Below are 20,289 nucleotides of genomic sequence, written 5' to 3' on the forward strand. Positions count from 1 at the left end.
AAAAGAGGAGGGCAGAGCAGCAGAAAGACATTAACCTGACACCTTAGGGCAGAGCAGAGCTGTGTGGATAGGCTACAACAGAGTTAATAATGATGGCCTGGACATGTTGAAGTCTCCTAAAATAACCATCCTACCTACCAGGAGCCTGAATATAAGAGTGTGTCTCAAATGACACCACATTCCCTACCTTTGGACTCTGGGTAAAACTACTGTAGTGTACTACATGGAGATTGTGGAATACGGTGTCATTTGAGTCACAGATAGGTAGGGAGAGAAGGATTCTGGGATGAGAATTGAACTCAACTGTCATTAGAACTGAGAGTCATGTTGGGCTTGCTGGCAACATTACAGTGTTCTCATTGGTCCTCACAGTGAAATGGATGCAGTCATATAGACATTTCTCTAGAGACACATATTGATTATGATGACAAGGCAAGTTTCTGTTGAATCATACTGGTAAATGTTGTCAAGGCCAGTGGTGGCAGTGTGTTGGTATATCTGTGAAGGTTATCAAAGTAGACTATAATAATATCAATATAGATCACATAATTTGTATTGTTCATACAGGCTATGGAAAGTCATGCAGATTGTCTGAAAGATTTGAGATACTATTCTTTTCAGTTTTTAGAAAAAAATTATTCAAGACAAATGTGAGACTGTTGAGTACAAATGAATTAATACGGGATGAACAATATACATTCAACACAGAGACTCAGAGAAAGCATAGATTCAGAGATTAAAGATTCTGTTTAGGAAAAAGTTCACAAAACTCCATCTAGACTTCCAATAGCATCAGATATAGAATAGACTTCCAATAGCATCAGATATAGACTCATGTCTTGTGATGTTTGTGATTTGTTATTCCGTTGCTGTTCTTCTATTTGTTTGTCTTCACTTGCCTTTTAGACTCAAGGCTGCATGCTGCAAAAAAAGAAAAGAAAAGAGCTGTGAATGAAATATTAAGAACTGGAGTGTCTAATAGAGTGGCCTGTCCTAAAAACAGAGTAGCAGAGAGAGGGAGGCTGCTAGAGTCTTTTTCTGGTCCTGTTACCTAGGGCGCCTCCCCATGGAGACTATGAGAAATACACCTTAGATATAAATGTTTTGGGAAATTCGATTTTTGTTGTCAACGTTTGAATCATTTTCACAAATCTGCATTTATATAGAATATGAGGCCAAAGTGTGATAATTGAATTTAAACACAGACAAAACAACCAAACAGAGCCACTAGTGGAGTGTACTTACAGTGTACACACTACTCACAGTTCAATTACACTTCCATTCAACATCTTCATCATCAGTGCAGTAAATGTTGAGACATTGGAAGAGAGTGATAGTATAAATGTCAGACTCTAATGTGTGCCTCATTGTGTGTAGCACAATGACATCTTCTGTGCTGTGAACTACATCATATCATTATGTTGGAGAACAGGTTTAGGCTCCACTTTCAATTCAAAGATAATGATATAACCATGGCAACACAGATAGCATGTCAACATACTGAAAGGGAATCTACACATTAGTGTCACTCAAAGCACGGCTCCAAAAATAGGACATTGAACTACATGGATTAATTCAACCAGGGTTGAAATTACTCATTCTTTCAAGTCAAAGATAATTACTAATTCCAACCCTGGTTGGATGAGTTTAGAGCACTCGTGTTCTAAACATAGTGGCACCGGACCAATGGTAATATTATGAATGGTTATGGGGATTGGGGGTCCCATAGGGGTGCCCATGTTAATACTTCAATGCTTACTGTGGGGGGGGGGGGGGGGGGTCCCTGCTTCAGTATTGGGTTGCCCAACACCCTTGGGCACCCTTTGAACCCCTGATTCCAACCGCTGAGAACTGACAAACAACAACATTCTTTGAAATAATGCCAGGTTACACTAAGACCCCTAAATGTCACTGAGCATGGTCATCAATACGCCTCATGTCAAGGTTGGGCTTGTAGGAGAGAGAGACGTGCCAGGGCAGAGAGTGTGAAAACCTTCAAAACAGAGAGGAGAGAAATGTCAGCGGTGCAGAGTGGAGACGTGACCTAACCTTGCCCCCAGCCATGTCTTGACGAGTCTTCAATGTGACTGACGCTTCAAAGAAAGCAGCAGAATCCAGGAGAGAAGTCTCCTTCCCTCTCATCTCTTCTCATCACGCCATAGGATTTCTGTTCTGAAAAGAGAAGACATTTTGGGGTTGTGAAAGGCATCCCTTTAGAGCCATTTTGACCACAGAAGAAGCACATCCATGTCAACGAGTTCATTGGCAACATACACAACAGACTATAATAAGCACAATCAATTTGAGTCAAATATACACTAATAAATTAGCAGCCTAAGCACCACAAATACAATAAGGTACTCTGCATTACAAAAGCCTGGACATCAACATCAGGTATTAGCTGAACTAATAGAGTTGAGGTCAGAGGTCCTGCTCTCTATTGTGTAAGGGCTGTAGCAAGCTAATTCAACCTCAGACGGAACCAGGTGGGAAATCACCCTCACAACACAAACCATCATTAGCATATTTGGCTCTATGTGCATCTCAACAACACTGCCACGTCCAGCTAGAAACCGGTAATTGTGGTGAGCATTCTGCTTTTCTATTAATGTACTATTAATAGAGTGGCCAGCTTTGGCTGCCTTCACAGATGAATGCAGCGAATGTCTGCAGAAAGCCTGATGGATGTACAAATTAACAGGCAGAGGACAGAGAGGAGAGTCGCAATCAAAAGCCTCCTCCGATATAATTACAACTCTTTATCCCTCCTCATCACACACAAAGAGGATTCTCTCTCTCTCTCTCTCTCTCTCTCTCTCTCTCTCTCTCTCTCTCTCTCTGCAAAGAACATCCTTGGCTCTCTCTCTCTCTCTCTCTCTCTCTCTGTAAAGAACATCCTTGGCGAGCCGGCATTAATTGCTCAGACAAAGGTGTAGTTTGAACAACAAGTGGATGTACTCTCTATATAATTGCTTGTGGAGGGGTTGGAGGAGCCGTTGAATAACAAGGTGCTATTGTGCCTTTTATCCAAGGGAGATAAATCACAGGACATAAAACCTACAGCATTACTACACATAGTATTCCTACACACAGGAGTTCATGGGAGTTAAGTTGCAAATTATACAAGGGCGCTATCTGGTGGACATATACTGAAACACAATGTGCATGTACCTCATGGATAGCATAGTCCATCAGCGTTTATGATACTGAAAATGGGGCCAATGTAATGCAGTTTGAAATAAATTATACTACTTCCTTATTACTTCTATAAATATAAATAATTCTTTAAGGTTTTTTATTGTGGCACTTTGTATTAGAGAATGCAATTATGAGTAGCAACTAAGGGAGACATCGGTAGGCCCGTACGTCAAACCACAGGGTAGAAAGGGAGCTGTTTCAAGGAAATTAAACCTTTTGAAGAAACGTTCAATGGCTCACTGTTAATTCAACTGTCAAAGTAGGTCATATACCAGGAACTCAAGATTAACCTACATACACACATGCATTCTCCCTCCCAATGTTCAACACAACAGAAAACATGGGGATCTATGGAAAATAGACTTTATAGAGCACAAACAGGAAATGCCTTGGTATTTAATTACAGTCTATTGCTTACAGATGTCTGTCAGACAGACACACAGAGCAGATCATGGCTTTAAGCAGGATGGGAGGAGTGTTGTCTAGCGTAGTCATAGCTACAGTATGTCCTGATAGTCTAAAATACTTCCCTTCCCTTGTCTCCTTTCCTTCAGGTCTATACTAATCCACAAGGACTTGCTTTTGAAATATAATGAAAGTCATATTGAGGAACAGTGAATAAAGACATCAAGTCATTTCCCCTACAGCAGGGTTCCCCAACTGGTGTCCCGCGGGTGGTTTTATTTGGCCCCCCAAGTATTCTGAGCAACTATATATATATATATATATATATATATATATATATATATATATATATATATATATATATATATACATATACACTACTGGTCAAAAGTTTTAGAACACCTACTCATTCAAGAGATTTTCTTTATTTTTACTATTTTCTACATTGTATAATAATAGTGAAGACATCAAAACTAGGAAATAACACATATGGAATCATGTAGTAACCAAAAAAGTGTTCAACAAATCAAAATATATTTTATATTTGAGATTCTTCAGGTGTGCCTTCTTAAAAGTTAATTTGTGGAATTTCTTTCCTTCTTAATGCATTTGAGCCAATCAGTTGTGTTGTGACAAGGTAGTGGGGTATACAGAAGATAGCCCTATTTGGTAAAAGACCAAATCCATATTATGGCAAGAACAGCTCAAATAAGGAAAGAGAAACGACAGTCCATCATTACTTTAAGACATGAAGGTCAGTCAGTCTTCAAGTGCAGTCGCAAAAACCATCAAGCAATATGATGAAACTGGCTCTCATGAGGACCGCCACAGGAATGGAAGACCCAGAGTTATCTCTGCAGCAGAGGATAAGTTCATTAGAGTTACCAGCCTCAGAAATTGCAGCCCAAATAAATGCTTCACAGAGTTCAAGTAACAGACACATCTCAACATCAACTGTTCAGAGGAGACTGCGTGAATCAGGCCTTCATGGTCGAATTGCTTCAAAGAAAACACTACTAAAGGACACCAATGAGAAGAAGAGACTTCTTTGGGCCAAGAAACACGAGAAATGGACATTAGACCGGTGGAAATGTATAATTTGGTCTGGAGTCCAAATTGGAGATTTTTAGTTCCAACCGCTGTGTCTTTGTGAGACGCGGTGTGGGTGAACGGTTGATCTCTGCATGTGTATTTCCCACCGTAAAGCATGGAGGAGGAGGTGTTATGGTGTGGGGGTGCCATGCTGGTGACGCTGTCCGTGATTTATTTCGAATTCAAGGCACATTTATCCAGCATGGCTACCACAGCATTCTGCAGCGATATGTCATCCCATCTGGTTTGGGCTTAGTGGGACTATCATTTGTTTTTCAACAGGACAATGACCCAACACACCTCCAGGCTGTGTCAGGGCTATTTTACCAAGAAGGAGAGTGATGGAGTGCTGCATCAGATGACCTGGCCTCCACAATCCCCCGACCTCAACCAAATTGAGATGGTTTGGGATGAGTCGGACCGCAGTGAAGGAAAAGCAGCCAACAAGTGCTCAGCATATGTGGGAACTCCTTCAAGACAGTTGGAAAAGCATTCCAGGTGAAGCTGGGTGAGAGAATGCCAAGTGTGCAAAGCTGTCATCGAGGCAAAGGGTGGCTATTTGAAGAATCTCAAATATAAAATATATTTTGATTTGTTGAACACTTTTTTGGTTACTACATGATTCTACAGTGGGGAGAACAAGTATTTGATACACTGCAGATTTTGAAGGTTTTCCTACTTACAAAGCATGTAGAGGTCTGTAATTTTTATCATAGGTACACTTTAACTGTGAGAGACGGAATCTAAAACAAAAATCCAGAAAATCACATTGCATGATTTTTAAGTAATTAATTTGCATTTTATTGCATGACATAAGTATTTGATACATCAGAAAATCAGAACTTAATATTTGGTACAGAAACCTTTGTTTGCAATTACAGAGATCATACGTTTCCTGTAGGTCTTGACCAGGTTTGCACACATTGCAGCAGGGATTTTGGCCCACTCCTCCATACAGACCTTCTCCAAATCCTTCAGGTTTTGGGGCTGTCGCTGGGCAATACGGACTTTCAGCTCCCTCCAAATATTTTCTATTGGGTTCAGGTCTGGAGACTGGCTAGGCCACTCCAGGACCTTGAGATGCTTCTTACGGAGCCACTCCTTAGTTGCCCTGGCTGTGTGATTCGGGTCGTTGCCATGCTGGAAGACCCATCTTCAATGCTCTTACTGAGGGAAGGAGGTTGTTGGCCAAGATCTCGCGATACATGGCCCCATCCATCCTCCCCTCAATACGGTGCAGTCGTCCTGTCCCCTTTGCAGAAAAGCATCCCCAAAGAATGATGTTTCCACCTCCATGCTTCACGGTTGGGATGGTGTTCTTGGGGTTGTACTCATCCTTCTTCTTCCTCCAAACACGGCGAGTGGAGTTTAGACCAAAAAGCTATATTTTTGTCTCATCAGACCACATGACCTTCTCCCATTCCTCCTCTGGATCATCCAGATGGTCATTGGCAAACTTCAGACGGGCCTGGACATGCGCTGGCTTGAGCGTGTGTTACTAATGGTTTTCTTTGAGACTGTGGTCCCAGCTCTCTTCAGGTCATTGACCAGGTCCTGCCGTGTAGTTCTGGACTGATCCCTCACCTTCCTCATGATCATTGATGCCCCACGAGGTGAGATCTTGCATGGAGCCCCAGACCGAGGGTGATTGACCGTCATCTTGAACTTCTTCCATTTTCTAATAATTGCGCCAACAGTTGTTGCCTTCTCACCAAGCTGCTTGCCTATTGTCCTGTAGCCCATCCCAGCCTTGTGCAGGTCTACAATATTATCCCTGATGTCCTTACACATCTCTCTGGTCTTGGCCATTGTGGAGAGGTTGGAGTCTGTTTGATTGAGTGTGTGGACAGGTGTCTTTTATACAGGTAACGAGTTCAAACAGGTGCAGTTAATACAGGTAATGAGTGGAGAACAGGAGGGCTTCTTAAAGAAAAACTAACAGGTCTGTGAGAGCGGGAATTCTTACTGGTTGGTAGGTAATCAAATACTTATGTCATGCAATAAAATGCAAATGAATTACTTAAAAATCATACAATGTGATTTTCTGGATGCTTTGTAAGTAGGAAAACCTGTAAAATCGGCAGTGTATCAAATACTTGTTCTCCCCACTGTATATGTGTTATTTCATAGTTAAGATGTCTTCACTATCATTCTACGATGTAGAAAATAGTAAAAATTAAGAAAAGCCATTGAATGAGTAGGTGTGTCCAAACTTTTGACTGGTACTGTACATATATATATATATATATATATATATATATATATAAACATACATATATTATATACATTATTTTCATTGTTGGACATAAAAGACTTAAAGCACCAGGAAATCAGCACCAATTCATTTTCATTTTGGAAATCTGTTTCCAAATTTCCCACACATACAGTGGGGAAAAAAGTATTTAGTCAGCCACCAATTTTTGCAAGTTCTCCCACTTAAAAAGATGAGAGAGGCCTGTAATTTTCATCATAGGTACACGTCAACTATGACAGACAAAATGAGAAAAAAAAATCCAGAAAATCACATTGTAGGATTTTTTATGAATTTATTTGCAAATTATGGTGGAAAATAAGTATTTGGTCAATAACAAAAGTTTCTCAATACTTTGTTATATACCCTTTGTTGGCAATGACACAGGTCAAAGTTTTCTGTAAGTCTTCACAAGGTTTTCACACACTGTTGCTGGTATTTTGGCCCATTCCTCCATGCAGATCTCCTCTAGAGCAGTGATGTTTTGGGGCTGTCGCTGGGCAACACAGACTTTCAACTCCCTCCAAAGATGTTCTATGGGGTTGAGATCTGGAGACTGGCTAGGCCACTCCAGGACCTTGAAATGCTTCTTACGAAGCCACTCCTTCGTTGCCCGGGCGGTGTGTTTGGGATCATTGTCATGCTGAAAGACCCAGCCACGTTTCATCTTCAATGCCCTTGCTGATGGAAGGTTTTCACTCAAAATTTCACGATACATGGCCCCATTCATTCTTTCCTTTACACGGATCAGTCGTCCTGGTCCCTTTGCAGAAAAACAGCCCCAAAGCATGATGTTTCCACCCCCATGCTTCACAGTAGGTATGGTGTTCTTTGGATGCAACTCAGCATTCTTTGTCCTCCAAACACGGCGAGTTGAGTTTTTACCAAAAAGTTATATTTTGGTTTAATCTGACCATATGACATTCTCCCAATCCTCTTCTGGATCATCCAAATGCACTCTAGCAAACTTCAGACGGGCCTGGACATGTACTGGCTTAAGCAGGGGGACACGTCTGGCACTGCAGGATTTGAGTCCCTGGCGGCGTAGTGTGTGACTGATGGTAGGCTTTGTTACTTTGGTCCCAGCTCTCTGCAGGTAATTCACTAGGTCCCCCCGTGTGGTTCTGGGATTTTTGCTCACCGTTCTTGTGATCATTTTGACCCCATGGGGTGAGATCTTGCGTGGAGCCCCAGATCAAGGGAGATTATCAGTGGTCTTGTATGTCTTCCATTTCCTAATAATTGCTCCCACAGTTGATTTCTTCAAACCAAGCTGCTTACCTATTGCAGATTCAGTCTTCCCAGCCTGGTGCAGGTCTACAATTTTGTTTCTGGTGTCCTTTGACAGCTCTTTGGTCTTGGCCATAGTGGAGTTTGGAGTGTGACTGTTTGAGGTTGTGGACAGGTGTCTTTTATACTGATAACAAGTTCAAACAGGTGCCATTAATACAGGTAACGAGTGGAGGACAGAGGAGCCTCTTAAAGAAGAAGTTTCAGGTCTGTGAGAGCCAGAAATCTTGCTTGTTTGTAGGTGACCAAATACTTATTTCCCACCATAATTTGCAAATAAATTCATTAAAAATCCTACAATGTGATTTTCTGGAGAAAAAAAATCTCAATTTGTCTGTCATAGTTGACGTGTACCTATGATGAAAATTACAGGCCTCTCTCATCTTTTTAAGTGGGAGAACTTGCACAATTGGTGGCTGACTAAATACTTTTTCCCCCCACTGTAAGCAAGGTTTGAAATTATGTTTAAGTCAAATATTATCTGTTTGGGCTTCTTGCGGTCAATTTGCGGTCTACATATTATTTGTAATTATGTTCCAGCCCACCAACTATCTGCTCAACTAAAAATGTCCCTCGGCTGAATCTAGCTGATGATCCCTGCCCTACAGTATCAGTCATGATGGAGAAGTGTGGAGGAAGCTATGCTAGAGTGTTGGGGCACAGCCTGTGATGTGTCAATGGTGGACATTTTATCTTGGTGTCAGTTAAACATCTGTAATATTAGGATCATCCAAGTGCAGAAACAAAAAATAATGGATGACGGGGTTAATGCTCACACAACGATACAACCACATACACACAACAGTCCCCAAGAAGTTAAAACTCAGAAGCATTTGTTTTGCTAAACATGGGTAATGTTTATTTTTCACTAGTGAGTCACCTTGAGGAGAAAACGCTCACTTCCTTGGTGATGTTCAGCTTTTGGGAAACCTCTCTGTAACCAAGCAGCAATGGGCAGTAGGCTGAAGTCACCCCTAACCACTGATCCAGGACCAGATATATTTTCATCCCCCTAATGGTTTAGGTTAGGATGTGGGGTAGGGCATCTGGTCCCAGATCTGTGGTTAGCGGTAACTTCTACCTGGACCCAGGAACGCCAGGGAGGAGGGTCATCCCAAAAGCGTTAGAGTTCTTCAGAGACAGAGAGCCTGGAGCCTGTTCAGTCAGGTGAAACGTTGCACAATGTTGCTGATAGAAACGTAATGTTTAAAGCTAAAACGATTTCCTGTTCTAATCTACATGACAAATTATCATATCTATTCGACACAACACATTTTCTATCTGAATGTTGTGTAACGTTGCAGCCTCCTGAACAGGCCCCAGCTTTGGCCTGAGGTACGGTACAGTACGTCAAAGTCAGAGAGAAAAAGACAAGATACCGACAGCTACCAAGGCAACCGTTACCGCGGAGCAGATTTCTCCTCAGACAAATGCACTTCAGAATGACATAATAATCACGAGAGAGAAAACTAACATGTGCATTAACTGGCGTTCACCCAGCCCAGCTCACTACATCTCCACCTCATATTTTGGTACACAGAAACAGATGCAGAAACAAATGGGCTGGAGTAAGGGGGTTCCGTCTAATGATTGGCATGATTATGGCCGTTTCCTGTCGTTCCTCTCACCTGTCAATCAATCACAAGCCGAGTGCAGATTCAAGTAAAATATTTTGTTATACATGTTATATCTTTTAATCTCTTCTGAAGGCGCTAACGTTCATCGAGGGGGAGGGGAGCATAAATTTTCTTCCCCAACATTTTGGAGGTATTAAAGAAACGAAACAAAAAAACTACAAGTCTGGTAAAATCTTCAGAAAAACCAACTACACTGGTTAGTCAGTTAGTTATTACAAACAGAAGTCCAGAGAGAATGAGCGATATAAGAGAGTTATTAGAGAGTAAACGGTATTGGTAGAGGCTGTTTTAGGAGGACTGAAAGTGCTTAAAGAGAGAGTTTAAAGTGAGTAATGTTCCTTATTTTTCTTCAGCAATAGGAACACTGGGGTAGATCGATGCACCAGAGAACTGATACAGGTGAGTTCATCGTCGTGTTCACATCGCGAGAGACGTCGTCTTTGTTGTTGTCTTCAGCAGAAAAGATGGCAAAACCCTTTCTTCCGGGTAGTTAGGCTAATTATTTAAGGTCCTACGTCATTAGTGTTGTACCTCTAGCAGGGAGTTCTTTTAAAGTTACTGTTGATTTCTATTCCGCTCCTGGGGAGGGAGAGAGAGAGAGAGAGAGAGAGAGAGAGGGGGGGGGGGGGGGGGGGGGGGGGGGGACATGGAATACTGTTACAAAACATCCTCAGGGAAATGTATTTTTTGACTGAATCGCTTGTTCTCCATTCATGTGATAAAAGCTCTGTGATAGGATTTGGCCCTTGGATGTAGGCTAACAGAAGAAATGTGCGCTTCGCTTCAAAATTAGTTTAAGTCACACAGTGGTGTCTACTGAAGATTACCACCAAGTTGAGTTTTTGCATGTGGAACTCAAAACCCCCTTTATTTCATCCTCTATTTTCACCATCTGAAATACACCCCCCCCCCCCCCCCCATCTCTGCCCCCTCCAATCCCCATCTACAGCGCATTTGGAAAGTATTCAGACCCCTTGACTTTTTCTAAAATTGATTAAATTGTTTTTTTCCCCTCATCAATCTACACACAATACCCCATAACGACAAAGCAAAAACAGGTTTAGCAATTTTAGCATTTTTTTATACTGAAATATAACATAGGTTTTCTGGAAGGTTCTCTCATCTCCACAGAGGAACTCTGGAGCTCTGTCAGAGTGACCATCGGGTTCTTGATCACCTCCCTGACCAAGGCCCTTCTCCCCCGATTGCTCAGTTTGGCCGGGCGGCCAGCTCTAGGAAGAGTCGTCATGGTTCCAAACCTCTTCCATTTTAGAATGATGGAGACCACTGTGTTCTTTGGGAACTTCAATGCTGCAGAAATGTTTTGGTATCCTTCCCCAGATCTGTGCCTCGACACAATCCTGTCTCGGGGCTCTACGGACAATTCCTTCGACCTCATGGTTTTTGCTCTGACATTTACTGCCAACTGCGGGACCTTATATAGACAGGTGTGTGCCTTTCCAAATCATGTCCAATCAATTGAAATTACCACAGGTGGACTCCAATGAAGTTGTAGAAACATCTCAAGGATGATCAATAGAAACAGGATGCACCGGAGCTCAATTTCGAGTCTCATACCAAAGGTATTTCTGTTTTTTATTTATTTATACATTTGCAAAAATGTCTAAAAACCTGTTTTCCCTTTGTCATTATGGGGTATTATGTGTAGATTGATGAGGTAAAACATTTATTTAATCAATTTTAGAATAAGGCTGTAACGTAACAAAATGTGGAAAAAGGGAAGGGGTCTGAATACTTTACCGAATGCACTGTATGCCCCCTCCTATCCCCATCTCTGCCCCCTCCTCCCCTCTAATCCCCATCTCTGCCCACTCCTCCCCCTCCAATTCACATCTATGCCCACTCCTCCCCCTCCAATCTCCATCTCTGCCCTCCCCTCCAATCCCCATCTCTGCCCTCCCCTCCAATCCCCATCTCTGCCCACTCCTCCCCCTCCAATCCCCAAGTCATGGACGGGAGAGATGGAGAGGGAGGAAAGAGATGAGGAGCGAGAGAAAGAGAGGGGGGGGGGGGGAGAAAGAGAGATAGGGGAAGAGAGAGAAAGAGAGATAGGGGAAGAGAGAGAAAGAAAGAGGGAGAGAGAGCAAGAGAGAGCGAGAGAGAGAGAGACATCAGAAGGAGGACTGGATGGTTGTGCTCTATTGACTCCATTAAGCCATGAGAAAAGCAGGTCTGTCAGTTTACTCCCCCAACCGTTCATTTATTGACATACACAAATACAGGCCTGGCTGCACAGCGTATTCTAATACTCACACATCACTTCCTAAATTCGTTCTCAAGCAAAGTTTGAACACAAACTTGTGCTTATCCAAGCTAGAAAAACACAGTAAAACTCAAAACAATGTATGGACAGGACAATCTTCAGGGGTTTATGTAGACACAGTGGTCCCTTTGAGGGGAGGAAGCTGTCAGTGTCAGTGGGCACAGCAAGGGAAAGCCCCTGTGAGACCTGGGCCTCCAAAGTAACTCTATCCCAGGTAGGGATATTCTGTCTGGGGCTGGGGCTGAAGCCTGACCTGGCCTGGGTGGCTTGGGAAACAAAGGCCTCCTCAGTGTCTGTGTCCACACAGACCAGCCTTTATCCACTCACCTGAGGCTACCACATCCACCCACTCACCTAATGGACTCATCCACTGAAGGGTTTATTATTCCTTGTATTATTTGTTATTATTTTTCTATTATATCTCTATGTTCTTTCTCTCTGCATTGTTGGGAAGGGCCCGTAAGTAAGCATCTCACTGTTCACCTGTTGTTTTTACGAAGCATGTGACGAATCAAAAGGTATTTGACTACCATATTGCCGCATTGACACACACATCCCACACACACGACCCTGACAAACACACCTGTGCAAATATTCCAATCCACTGATCTATACTGAACACAAATATAAACGCAACATATAAAGTGTTGGTCCCATGTTTCATGAGCTGAAATAAAAGATCCCAGAAATGTTCCATTCGCACAAAAAGTTTATTTCTCTCAAATTTTGTGCACAAATTTGTTTACATCCCTGTTAGTCAGCATTTCTCATTTGCCAAGATAATCCATCCACCTGACAGGTGTGGCATATCAAGAAGCTTATTAAACAGCATGATCAATACAGAGGTGCACCTTGTGCTGGGGACAATAAAAGGCCACTCTAAAATGTGCCGTTTTTTTCACACGCCACAGTTTTGAGGGAGCGTGCAATTGGCATTCTGACTGCAGGAATGTCCACTAGAGTTGTTGCCAAAGAAACAAATGTTCATTTCTCTACCATAAGTCGCCTCCAACGTCATTTTAGAGAATCTGGCAGTACGTCCAACCGGCCTCACAACCACAGACTACGTGTAACCACGCCAGCCTAGGACCTCCACTTCCAGGTTCTTCACCTTTTGTGGGGGAAAACTCATTCTGATTGGTTGGCCTGGCTCCCCAGTGGGTGGGCCTGGCTCCCAAGTGGGTGGGCCTATGACCTCCCAGGCCCACCCATGGCTATGCCCCTTCCCATTCATGTGAAATCCATAGATTAGAACCTCATTTTTGTTCAGTATCAGTCTATATCCTCAATCCTGTATACAACCCTCTGTCTGGGACAACATACTGCAGACCGCTCCGCTTGACAGCCCTCAGTGAGAGAAGAGAGGCCAATTAACCTTGTCAGGCTGGGGAGGGTGAGGGGGGTGAAGGAGGGAGGAGGATGGGTTCTGTCAGGTCCTGGGCTGTCATGTAGAGGGGTCAGGACTACAACAGCAGCACCAGCAGCCTGCCCCACGCTAGGCTACACAACACTACCTCAGCTACAGTCAAAACACCTTTCCTACTGACAGGTTGTTTTCAGTGCTTCTGAAAACATGGACTTGAAATATTTATGAGAGTGTTACCCAGTAAATATTAACAAGGTCAGGAACCAAGAGTCAGTACACCAGCATCAATATAGAGGGAGGGAGACAGAGAGGGAGAAGGAGAGCAGGGGGGAGAGAGAGGGAGATGGAGAGCAAGAGGGAGGGAAATGGAGAGAGAGTAGGAAGAATAATTAGAACAGGTTGTGTGGGGGGTTTCTTAACGGTCCAATCCTGCCATTTTTACATCAATATCAAATCATTTTTGGGTAACAATGAAGTACCTTAATGTGATTCTTTTCAATTAAAATGGTCAAATAGAAACAAAAATAGCTTCTTAGCAAGGACTGTCTGGGAGTGGTCTGAGTGGGGAGGGAAAAAATTAAAACAAGCTGTTATTGAAAGAGAGGTTTGGAACGCTTTCTTATAGGTCTATTAACTAATTTAACACCTGGTGATGTCATCAGGCAGGCCAAAACTCCATCCCACCAGAACAGGCTGACATTAAAGGCGGTCTTTTCAAACAGCTCTTACAATAAAAGGGCATTAACATAATTTTCACAATTTCACAGTAGAATTCCAACCTCAGTGTAGAAATATACATAAAACACAGGAAAATCACATTTTTTGACTGCACTGGGCCTTTAACATTATAAGATTAGCATATGTATTTTTACTTAGGAATGTGTGCAGTGTTGGCTTAAGATAAAAGGTTTTGATATGTTTCCTAGATTTCCTAGCTGGTCCATCCTATAATAATAATAATAAGGTGGGGGCTTGTATTTGTCCTGTTTCACTCATGTACAAGTGTGTATTATACTCGTGTGTGAATTAGAAATGTGTTTTCTGCATATTCCAACTCCCCGAGACACCCTTTGAGAGTCTCTCAGTTTTCTGCATTCAATATGTTGTATGTATATTATTGCTCAAAGTGTGTCTGCTTGCGCAAGTAAGAACCAGAGAATAATGTAATTGCGGAATAACCCTGAAATATAAACCATTGAACCATATTAAAACAGAACCCGTAGAAACCCAGTGAAACATATTAGGCACACAGAGTGGAGCTGGGGCTGACGTAGAGAACAGCTAATGAAGCAAGAGGAGCCTGTCTCTGCCAGAGGTCTAGTGTTTAAAGGTAGATCAGAGCCACTTCTGCCTTTGTCAGAGAGGAGGTATGTGAGGAATGTGGCCAATTTCAGGATACCCCTGCGTGTCCCACTCTCCAGTTCCGTGGGCAAAACATCACTCTCATAGAAGCACACAGTCACACAAAATGGCTGCCAGATCAGACAGGGTTTCCTGGTTGGACCCATGCAGAGATGGTAGTGAAGGTCAGGCCTGAGGGATGGGTTGCTAATTCAACACATGAACCTACCTCACCACCTTGGACTAATAACACTGGTAGAACCCACCACCTTGGACTAATAACACTGGTAGAACCCACCACCTTGGACTAATAACACTGGTAGAACCCACCACCTTGGACTAATAACACTGGTAGAACCCACCACCTTGGACTAATAACACTGGTAGAACCCACCACCTTGGACTAATAACACTGGTAGAACCCACCACCTTGGACTAATAACACTGGTAGAACCCACCACCTTGGACTAATAACACTGGTAGAACCCACCACCTTGACTAATAACACTGGTAGAACCCACCACCTTGGACTAATAACACTGGTAGAACCCACCACCTTGGACTAATAACACTGGTAGAACCCACCACCTTGACTAATAACACTGGTAGAAATGGAACATGAGAGTAAACTAGAGGCCTACGAACTAAGAGAGCCCAGACGATGACCACTGTTCAGACACTGACCAGTATTACACTGTGTGATTGAGTGACTAGTGACCATCTCACGCACATGCACACTCTGCTGTCAGCTGATACAATAGGGCTGTGTGTGTGCGTTTGGTTTTACTATCCTTGTGGAGACCAGAAGTCCTTACAGGGATAGTAAAAGAAGGAACATTTGGAGAAGTGGGGACATTTCGCCGGTCCCCACAAGGAAAAAGGCTGTGTGTGTAGATCAGCAGCATGGTTCTCTCACCCTCCGCAGGGCCTCTTCTTCCTCCTGGCGCTTCTCGTAATGTGCAAAGTCATCAAAGATTGAGGTGGTATGCTTGAAAGTGGCGATAATTTTAAGCACTTGCTTGGCCTTCTCCAGAGGCACCTCCTGAGTGTCCCTGGAGTTGGTGACGGGCTTGTTGTCATTGTTCTCTAGTCTGATGTGCCTCAGCTGGCTGTTGGGCACGTCCTTCACAAACGCCCACTTCACCTCAAACTTGCCCTTCCACTTGTCCTGAGACCAGACGCCTGCGTAGGCGTTGTAGTCCACGGGCGAGCGCATCTCAGCCACGCCGCAGAAGTGGCCGCTGCCGTTGACGCTGAACAACAGGTAGAGGGGCCCCTTGGCCCCCAGCGAACGGTAGGCGCCGTCCAGGCGCTTGTTGCCGTGCTCGGTGCTGCACCAGATGGAGTACTTGATGGAGCGGTGGATGTCGTCCTCAGAGTAGCTCTTGATGATGAACACGCGGCCGTTCTTCAGGTTCCAGTCAAAGTCTTTGGGGTTGTAGTTGTTGAGGGCCTGCAGTTTCTCCAACACGGGGTGCACCTCCCCGGAGCAGGGAGAGGCACTGAGGGGGACCCCACCAACACCCATCCCAAAGCCCTCCGCCCCTCCCTGGTTGAAGGTGCCCCTGTTCCGGGGTGCCACCCAGCGGTTCTGGGGTGGGGGTTGGTGTTGGTGTTGATGCATGGGTTGAGGGGGGCCGGGCTGGGAGGAGAAGTTCTGGTGGGGGTGTTGGTGGGGGTGAGGGGGGCCTGGGGGCATCTGCTGGGGGTGTTGGGGAGACTGGAGGGACTGCAGCTGAAAGGGTTGGTGGTGCTGCTGGTGCTGGTGCTGGTGTTGGTGGGGCAGAGGGCTCTGTAGCAGGGGCTGGCCCATCAGGGTCTGCTGCACCATGGTCTGAGGGGGCATCATGGCCTGAGCTAAGGGGGGCTTGTTGAGGGAGCCCTTATCGTCCCAGGTGCCAATGTTCATGTTGTGCTTGATGGGTGGTGGGGGAATGGCAGGGGTCCCCATCCCCATGTTGGCTTTGGGCTTGACCTTGGGCTGGGGCTTGGCCGGCTTCCTGGCGATGGCCGCCCAGGAAGTGGGTTTGGGGGCAGAGGAACTAACCAATGGAGGCATGTTATTTGCCGCCATACTACTCATGCCCAACGTGCCCCCGAGGGGTGAGCCGACAGTCTTGGTGACGGCAGCGCCCATGTCCGTGCCCAGTTTTAACCCAGTCATGCCCTGCTCGATGCTGCTCAGCACCGGGACCTTACTGAGCTGGGTGTCACTGCTGAAGCCCGCCTGTCCGTCAGTTATAGCCCTCCCCAGGGAACTAGGTGTGTAACCATAACTATTACTATAGGCGTTGCTCTGTGTGGACTGGCCCTGAGAGACACTGGTGCCCCAGGTGGAATAGTCTGCGTTTCCAGGGAAGAAGTTGAAGCCGTGCTGGCTGAGGAAGGGAGGGGTGTTGCCCAGGGCGCCCGGCTGGCTGAGGAAGGGAGGGGTGTTGCCCAGGGCACCCGGCTGGCTGAGGAAGGGAGGGGTGTTGCCCAGGGCGCCCGGCTGGCTGAACACCCCGTCGGGGATAAAGTGGTGCTTGCCGTTGCTCATCTGTCCGTAGGTGGTCAGGTATGGCATGGGGGGATCCCCCGCGGTGGACCAGGGGGCCTCCCCCAGGGAGTAAGGAAAGCCTATGGAGGGAGCATAGTAGCTGGGCATGTAGGGGTCGGACATTGGTGGGTAGCTGTTATTCTGTAGATGGGGAGAACAGGGGTCAGTTTATGGATGACCTTAGTGATAGTAGCTAAAACAAACCTAATCTTGCCCATCTCTGCTCAAAAGCGTAACTAAGAAATAAAATCAGCGTTTCTTTAAAGGAGCAAGACTGGCTTTCAGTAGAAATGATGGATACTAGCTCTATCAAATATCTGTTTCCCTTAGCAAGAAGTGAAGTTAGCAACAGTGTTAAAATAATCTGTCAGTTGTTGTTGTAATAATTGTTAGAGTTTGTATGGATTCATTTCATAAGTAAATTGGCGTGGCCTATGGTGGGTTTGTTCTTGGCTACATTTCAATAGAATTCTGTAAAACAAAGTAAGCTTGTCACCCACGCAGAAGATTAACACCACCCAGAGTATTTTTAATCAACAATAATTTCACTCATAGATAAATTATTTTACTTTTCAAAATGAGTGTTAGTTATCTATCAATAGCTTCTTATTAACATAGGCCTACTATACAGTGTCTTTGTTCAGAGGTAATACTCTATACACCAGCCATCCTCAATAGGCAGACAGCGGTCCGTATCCAGACCCAGAACAGGGTCAACACATTTTACATTTACATTTTAGTCATTTAGCAGACGCTCTTATCCAGAGCGACTTACAGTTAGCGCATACATTATTTTATCGAACCCACAACCCTGGCGTTGCAAACGGCATGCTCTACCAACTGAGCTACATCCCCTGCCGGCCATTCCCTCTCCTACCCTGGACGACGCTGAGCCAATTGTGCGCCGCCCCATGGGTCTCCCGGTCGCGGCCGGCTACGACAGAGCCTGGATTCGAAACAGGATCTCTAGTGGCACAGCTAGCACTGCGATGCAGTGCCTTAGACCACTGCGCCACTCGGGAGATAATAATTTTAAAAAATAACATTCAAATAATTCTGGGTACCAATTAAGTACCTTACTGTAATAGATTTCCATTAAAATTGGCAAAAATAGCTAATTTAGCAAAAAACTCTTTCTCAAGCAAGAATTTTGCTAGGACTGTCTGAGTGGGAAGGGGGAAAACTAGCTGTTATTGGCAGAGTGGTTTGAAGCTCTCTTTGTTCGCATGGGTCGCGAGGTGGGGGTTTGTTACTACGCCGATAAATGCTTAGGAAATCTGTGTGACCGGACCTCCTCAAATAGTATTTGAGTACCCATGCTATACACCCTCATATGTAGCCTGACCCTGTACCGCCATCTGACACTATTCTGAGGGTTCATACAGATCAAAAGGCTAATCCTCTCTATGCTATGAATTGTCAAGCTGCATGGCTAAAGGCTTGGTTAGAATGGGGATTCACACACACCTGATTTGTCTGGCTGCTTAGGTAAGGTTCAAAGTCTTCATCATTTACTCCTTCCTTCTGATGCATTGATCCGTTTTGTACTGGAGAGGGAGAAAAAAATGTCTTAGGTTATTCTTTAGATGTGATAGAACCATAAAGGTCCCTCAGCTAAATTAAACTATTGTGTTTTAACAGATGTACAACTCAATAATTAACAGTTGATAAACTACTTATAAACCACCTTACATTCCCATTAAGTAGTTGAGGTATGACAACATAGATGGTAACATCACCCAAGAATATGACAAGAACAGCAGTGTATAATATGGTTATAGGGTTTAGTTAGTTAGTTTACCTACTTTTGGCTGATGACACCAGGTCACCAAAAGATGGTTGAAGAGTGATCAGAGCAGTGATTTAATTACACTCTTTGGTTATCACAGTTAGTTTGGCTGTCATCAAACTCCACAACAACCATGCCATCGTAGAAGAATAAGGTGACAAACATACCTTTATTTCCTTGTCCTTTGGGTCTCTGACATCAGAATGGGTGAGTGCAAAAGTGATAGGAAAGAGAGATTTATCAGATTGTGCATAGGCCTATTAGGGAAATGTTTGATAGGAAGAAGAGTGATGGTAGGAATCATGAGAGGTGAGCTAGGCCTAGGCTACTGAATTACAAGCAATGATTCCATAACAGTGGCTGTATATCACTAAATCTTCAAGCGCATTCAGTCCTAGCCTATCGACCTAAGGTTTCCTTTGCATTATTATCAAACGCACACTGACATCCAGTAAACGTGCCGCATAGACAAGTACAGAATTCAGCAACCGGCTCAAGCTGGAGTTTGTTGCCGCCGCTGCGCAGCCGGTACGCTACTTAAAGGTTCGGCCTACATAGCAGCTAGCTATCATATATCAAACACTTTTGCCTGTGTTATATAGCATGCCCACCGCACTGAATGATAGCAGCTGGCAAAAGTGTTGACAAAGTTCATTTGCAACGACACATGTCACGACAGTGGGTTGTCCAAAAATACGCACCTGATCGACTGTGGTTCCAGACATCCTCCAGGAGCCGAAACTGATTGCGGTTTGTGACTGTCCACGGTTTCTCCTGCTTCTGCACTCCGGTATGTCTTCTCGGCTCGTCTCGGGTTATCCAATCTCTGTGTATGTAGAGGCAATGTTTTTCTCCAGTCGTCAGATCGCTACAATCTTTTCTCGAGCGCCAGGGATTGCGACTTTGTATCTGTCAGTGATGTTAGCCTAAATGTTTCCAATCTAATTGACGTTTGGCTACAATATCTCACTCACTCTGAAACTGCCTAATGCCAGATTGGAATATACTCTATTCCACAATGGCGGCTGGGCTATTACTCTCGCTTCCGTTCTATTGCTCCATGACCTTCCGCCTGTGACGTTCTGAGTCATGTTACA

The 20,289-nt window shown here is 44.3% G+C and overlaps 1 protein-coding gene across 3 annotated transcripts; it reads right to left on the reverse strand.

The window, feature by feature from the left end:
- Positions 1–884: 884 nt before the first annotated feature.
- On the reverse strand, positions 885–20,002 carry LOC311109129 (YTH domain-containing family protein 3-like). Of its 3 annotated transcripts, XM_084151943.1 has the most exons (6): positions 19,894–20,002; positions 19,360–19,384; positions 18,871–18,950; positions 15,781–17,544; positions 2,050–2,172; positions 885–921 (listed from the first exon to the last, which is right to left on the reverse strand). In XM_084151943.1, the coding sequence occupies exons 1-5, from the start codon at positions 19,915–19,917 to the stop codon at positions 2,152–2,154; spliced, it is 1,914 nt and encodes a 637-aa protein (XP_084008069.1). In that variant the 5' UTR covers positions 19,918–20,002; the 3' UTR covers positions 885–921; positions 2,050–2,151. The 3 variants fall into 3 exon arrangements, with proteins under 3 accessions (XP_084008069.1, XP_084008068.1, XP_084008070.1); XM_084151942.1 differs by lacking the exons at positions 885–921; positions 2,050–2,172 and adding an exon at positions 9,079–10,452; XM_084151944.1 differs by lacking the exons at positions 885–921; positions 2,050–2,172; positions 19,360–19,384 and adding an exon at positions 9,079–10,452 and having other exon boundaries at positions 19,894–19,945.
- Positions 20,003–20,289: the final 287 nt, after the last annotated feature.

Source organism: Coregonus lavaretus (assembly GCF_964263955.1).
Source record: "Coregonus lavaretus genome assembly, chromosome: 34".
NCBI classification, from domain to species: domain Eukaryota; kingdom Metazoa; phylum Chordata; class Actinopteri; order Salmoniformes; family Salmonidae; genus Coregonus; species Coregonus lavaretus.

What these genes read in the sequence shown, in the direction of transcription:
- LOC311109129 (XM_084151942.1), bottom strand. Translation starts at nt 19,917, where the DNA reads ATGTCTGGAACCACAGTCGATCAG. An exon ending in CTGGAACCACAGTCGATCAG is followed by an intron (nt 19,385 to 19,893) that starts GTGCGTATTTTT and finishes TTCTGATGTCAG; the next exon opens with AGACCCAAAGGACAAGGAAA. An exon ending in AAGAAGAGGCCCTGCGGAGG is followed by an intron (nt 10,453 to 15,780) that starts GTGAGAGAACCA and finishes CTCCCTCCCCAG; the next exon opens with GAGCGGAATAGAAATCAACA.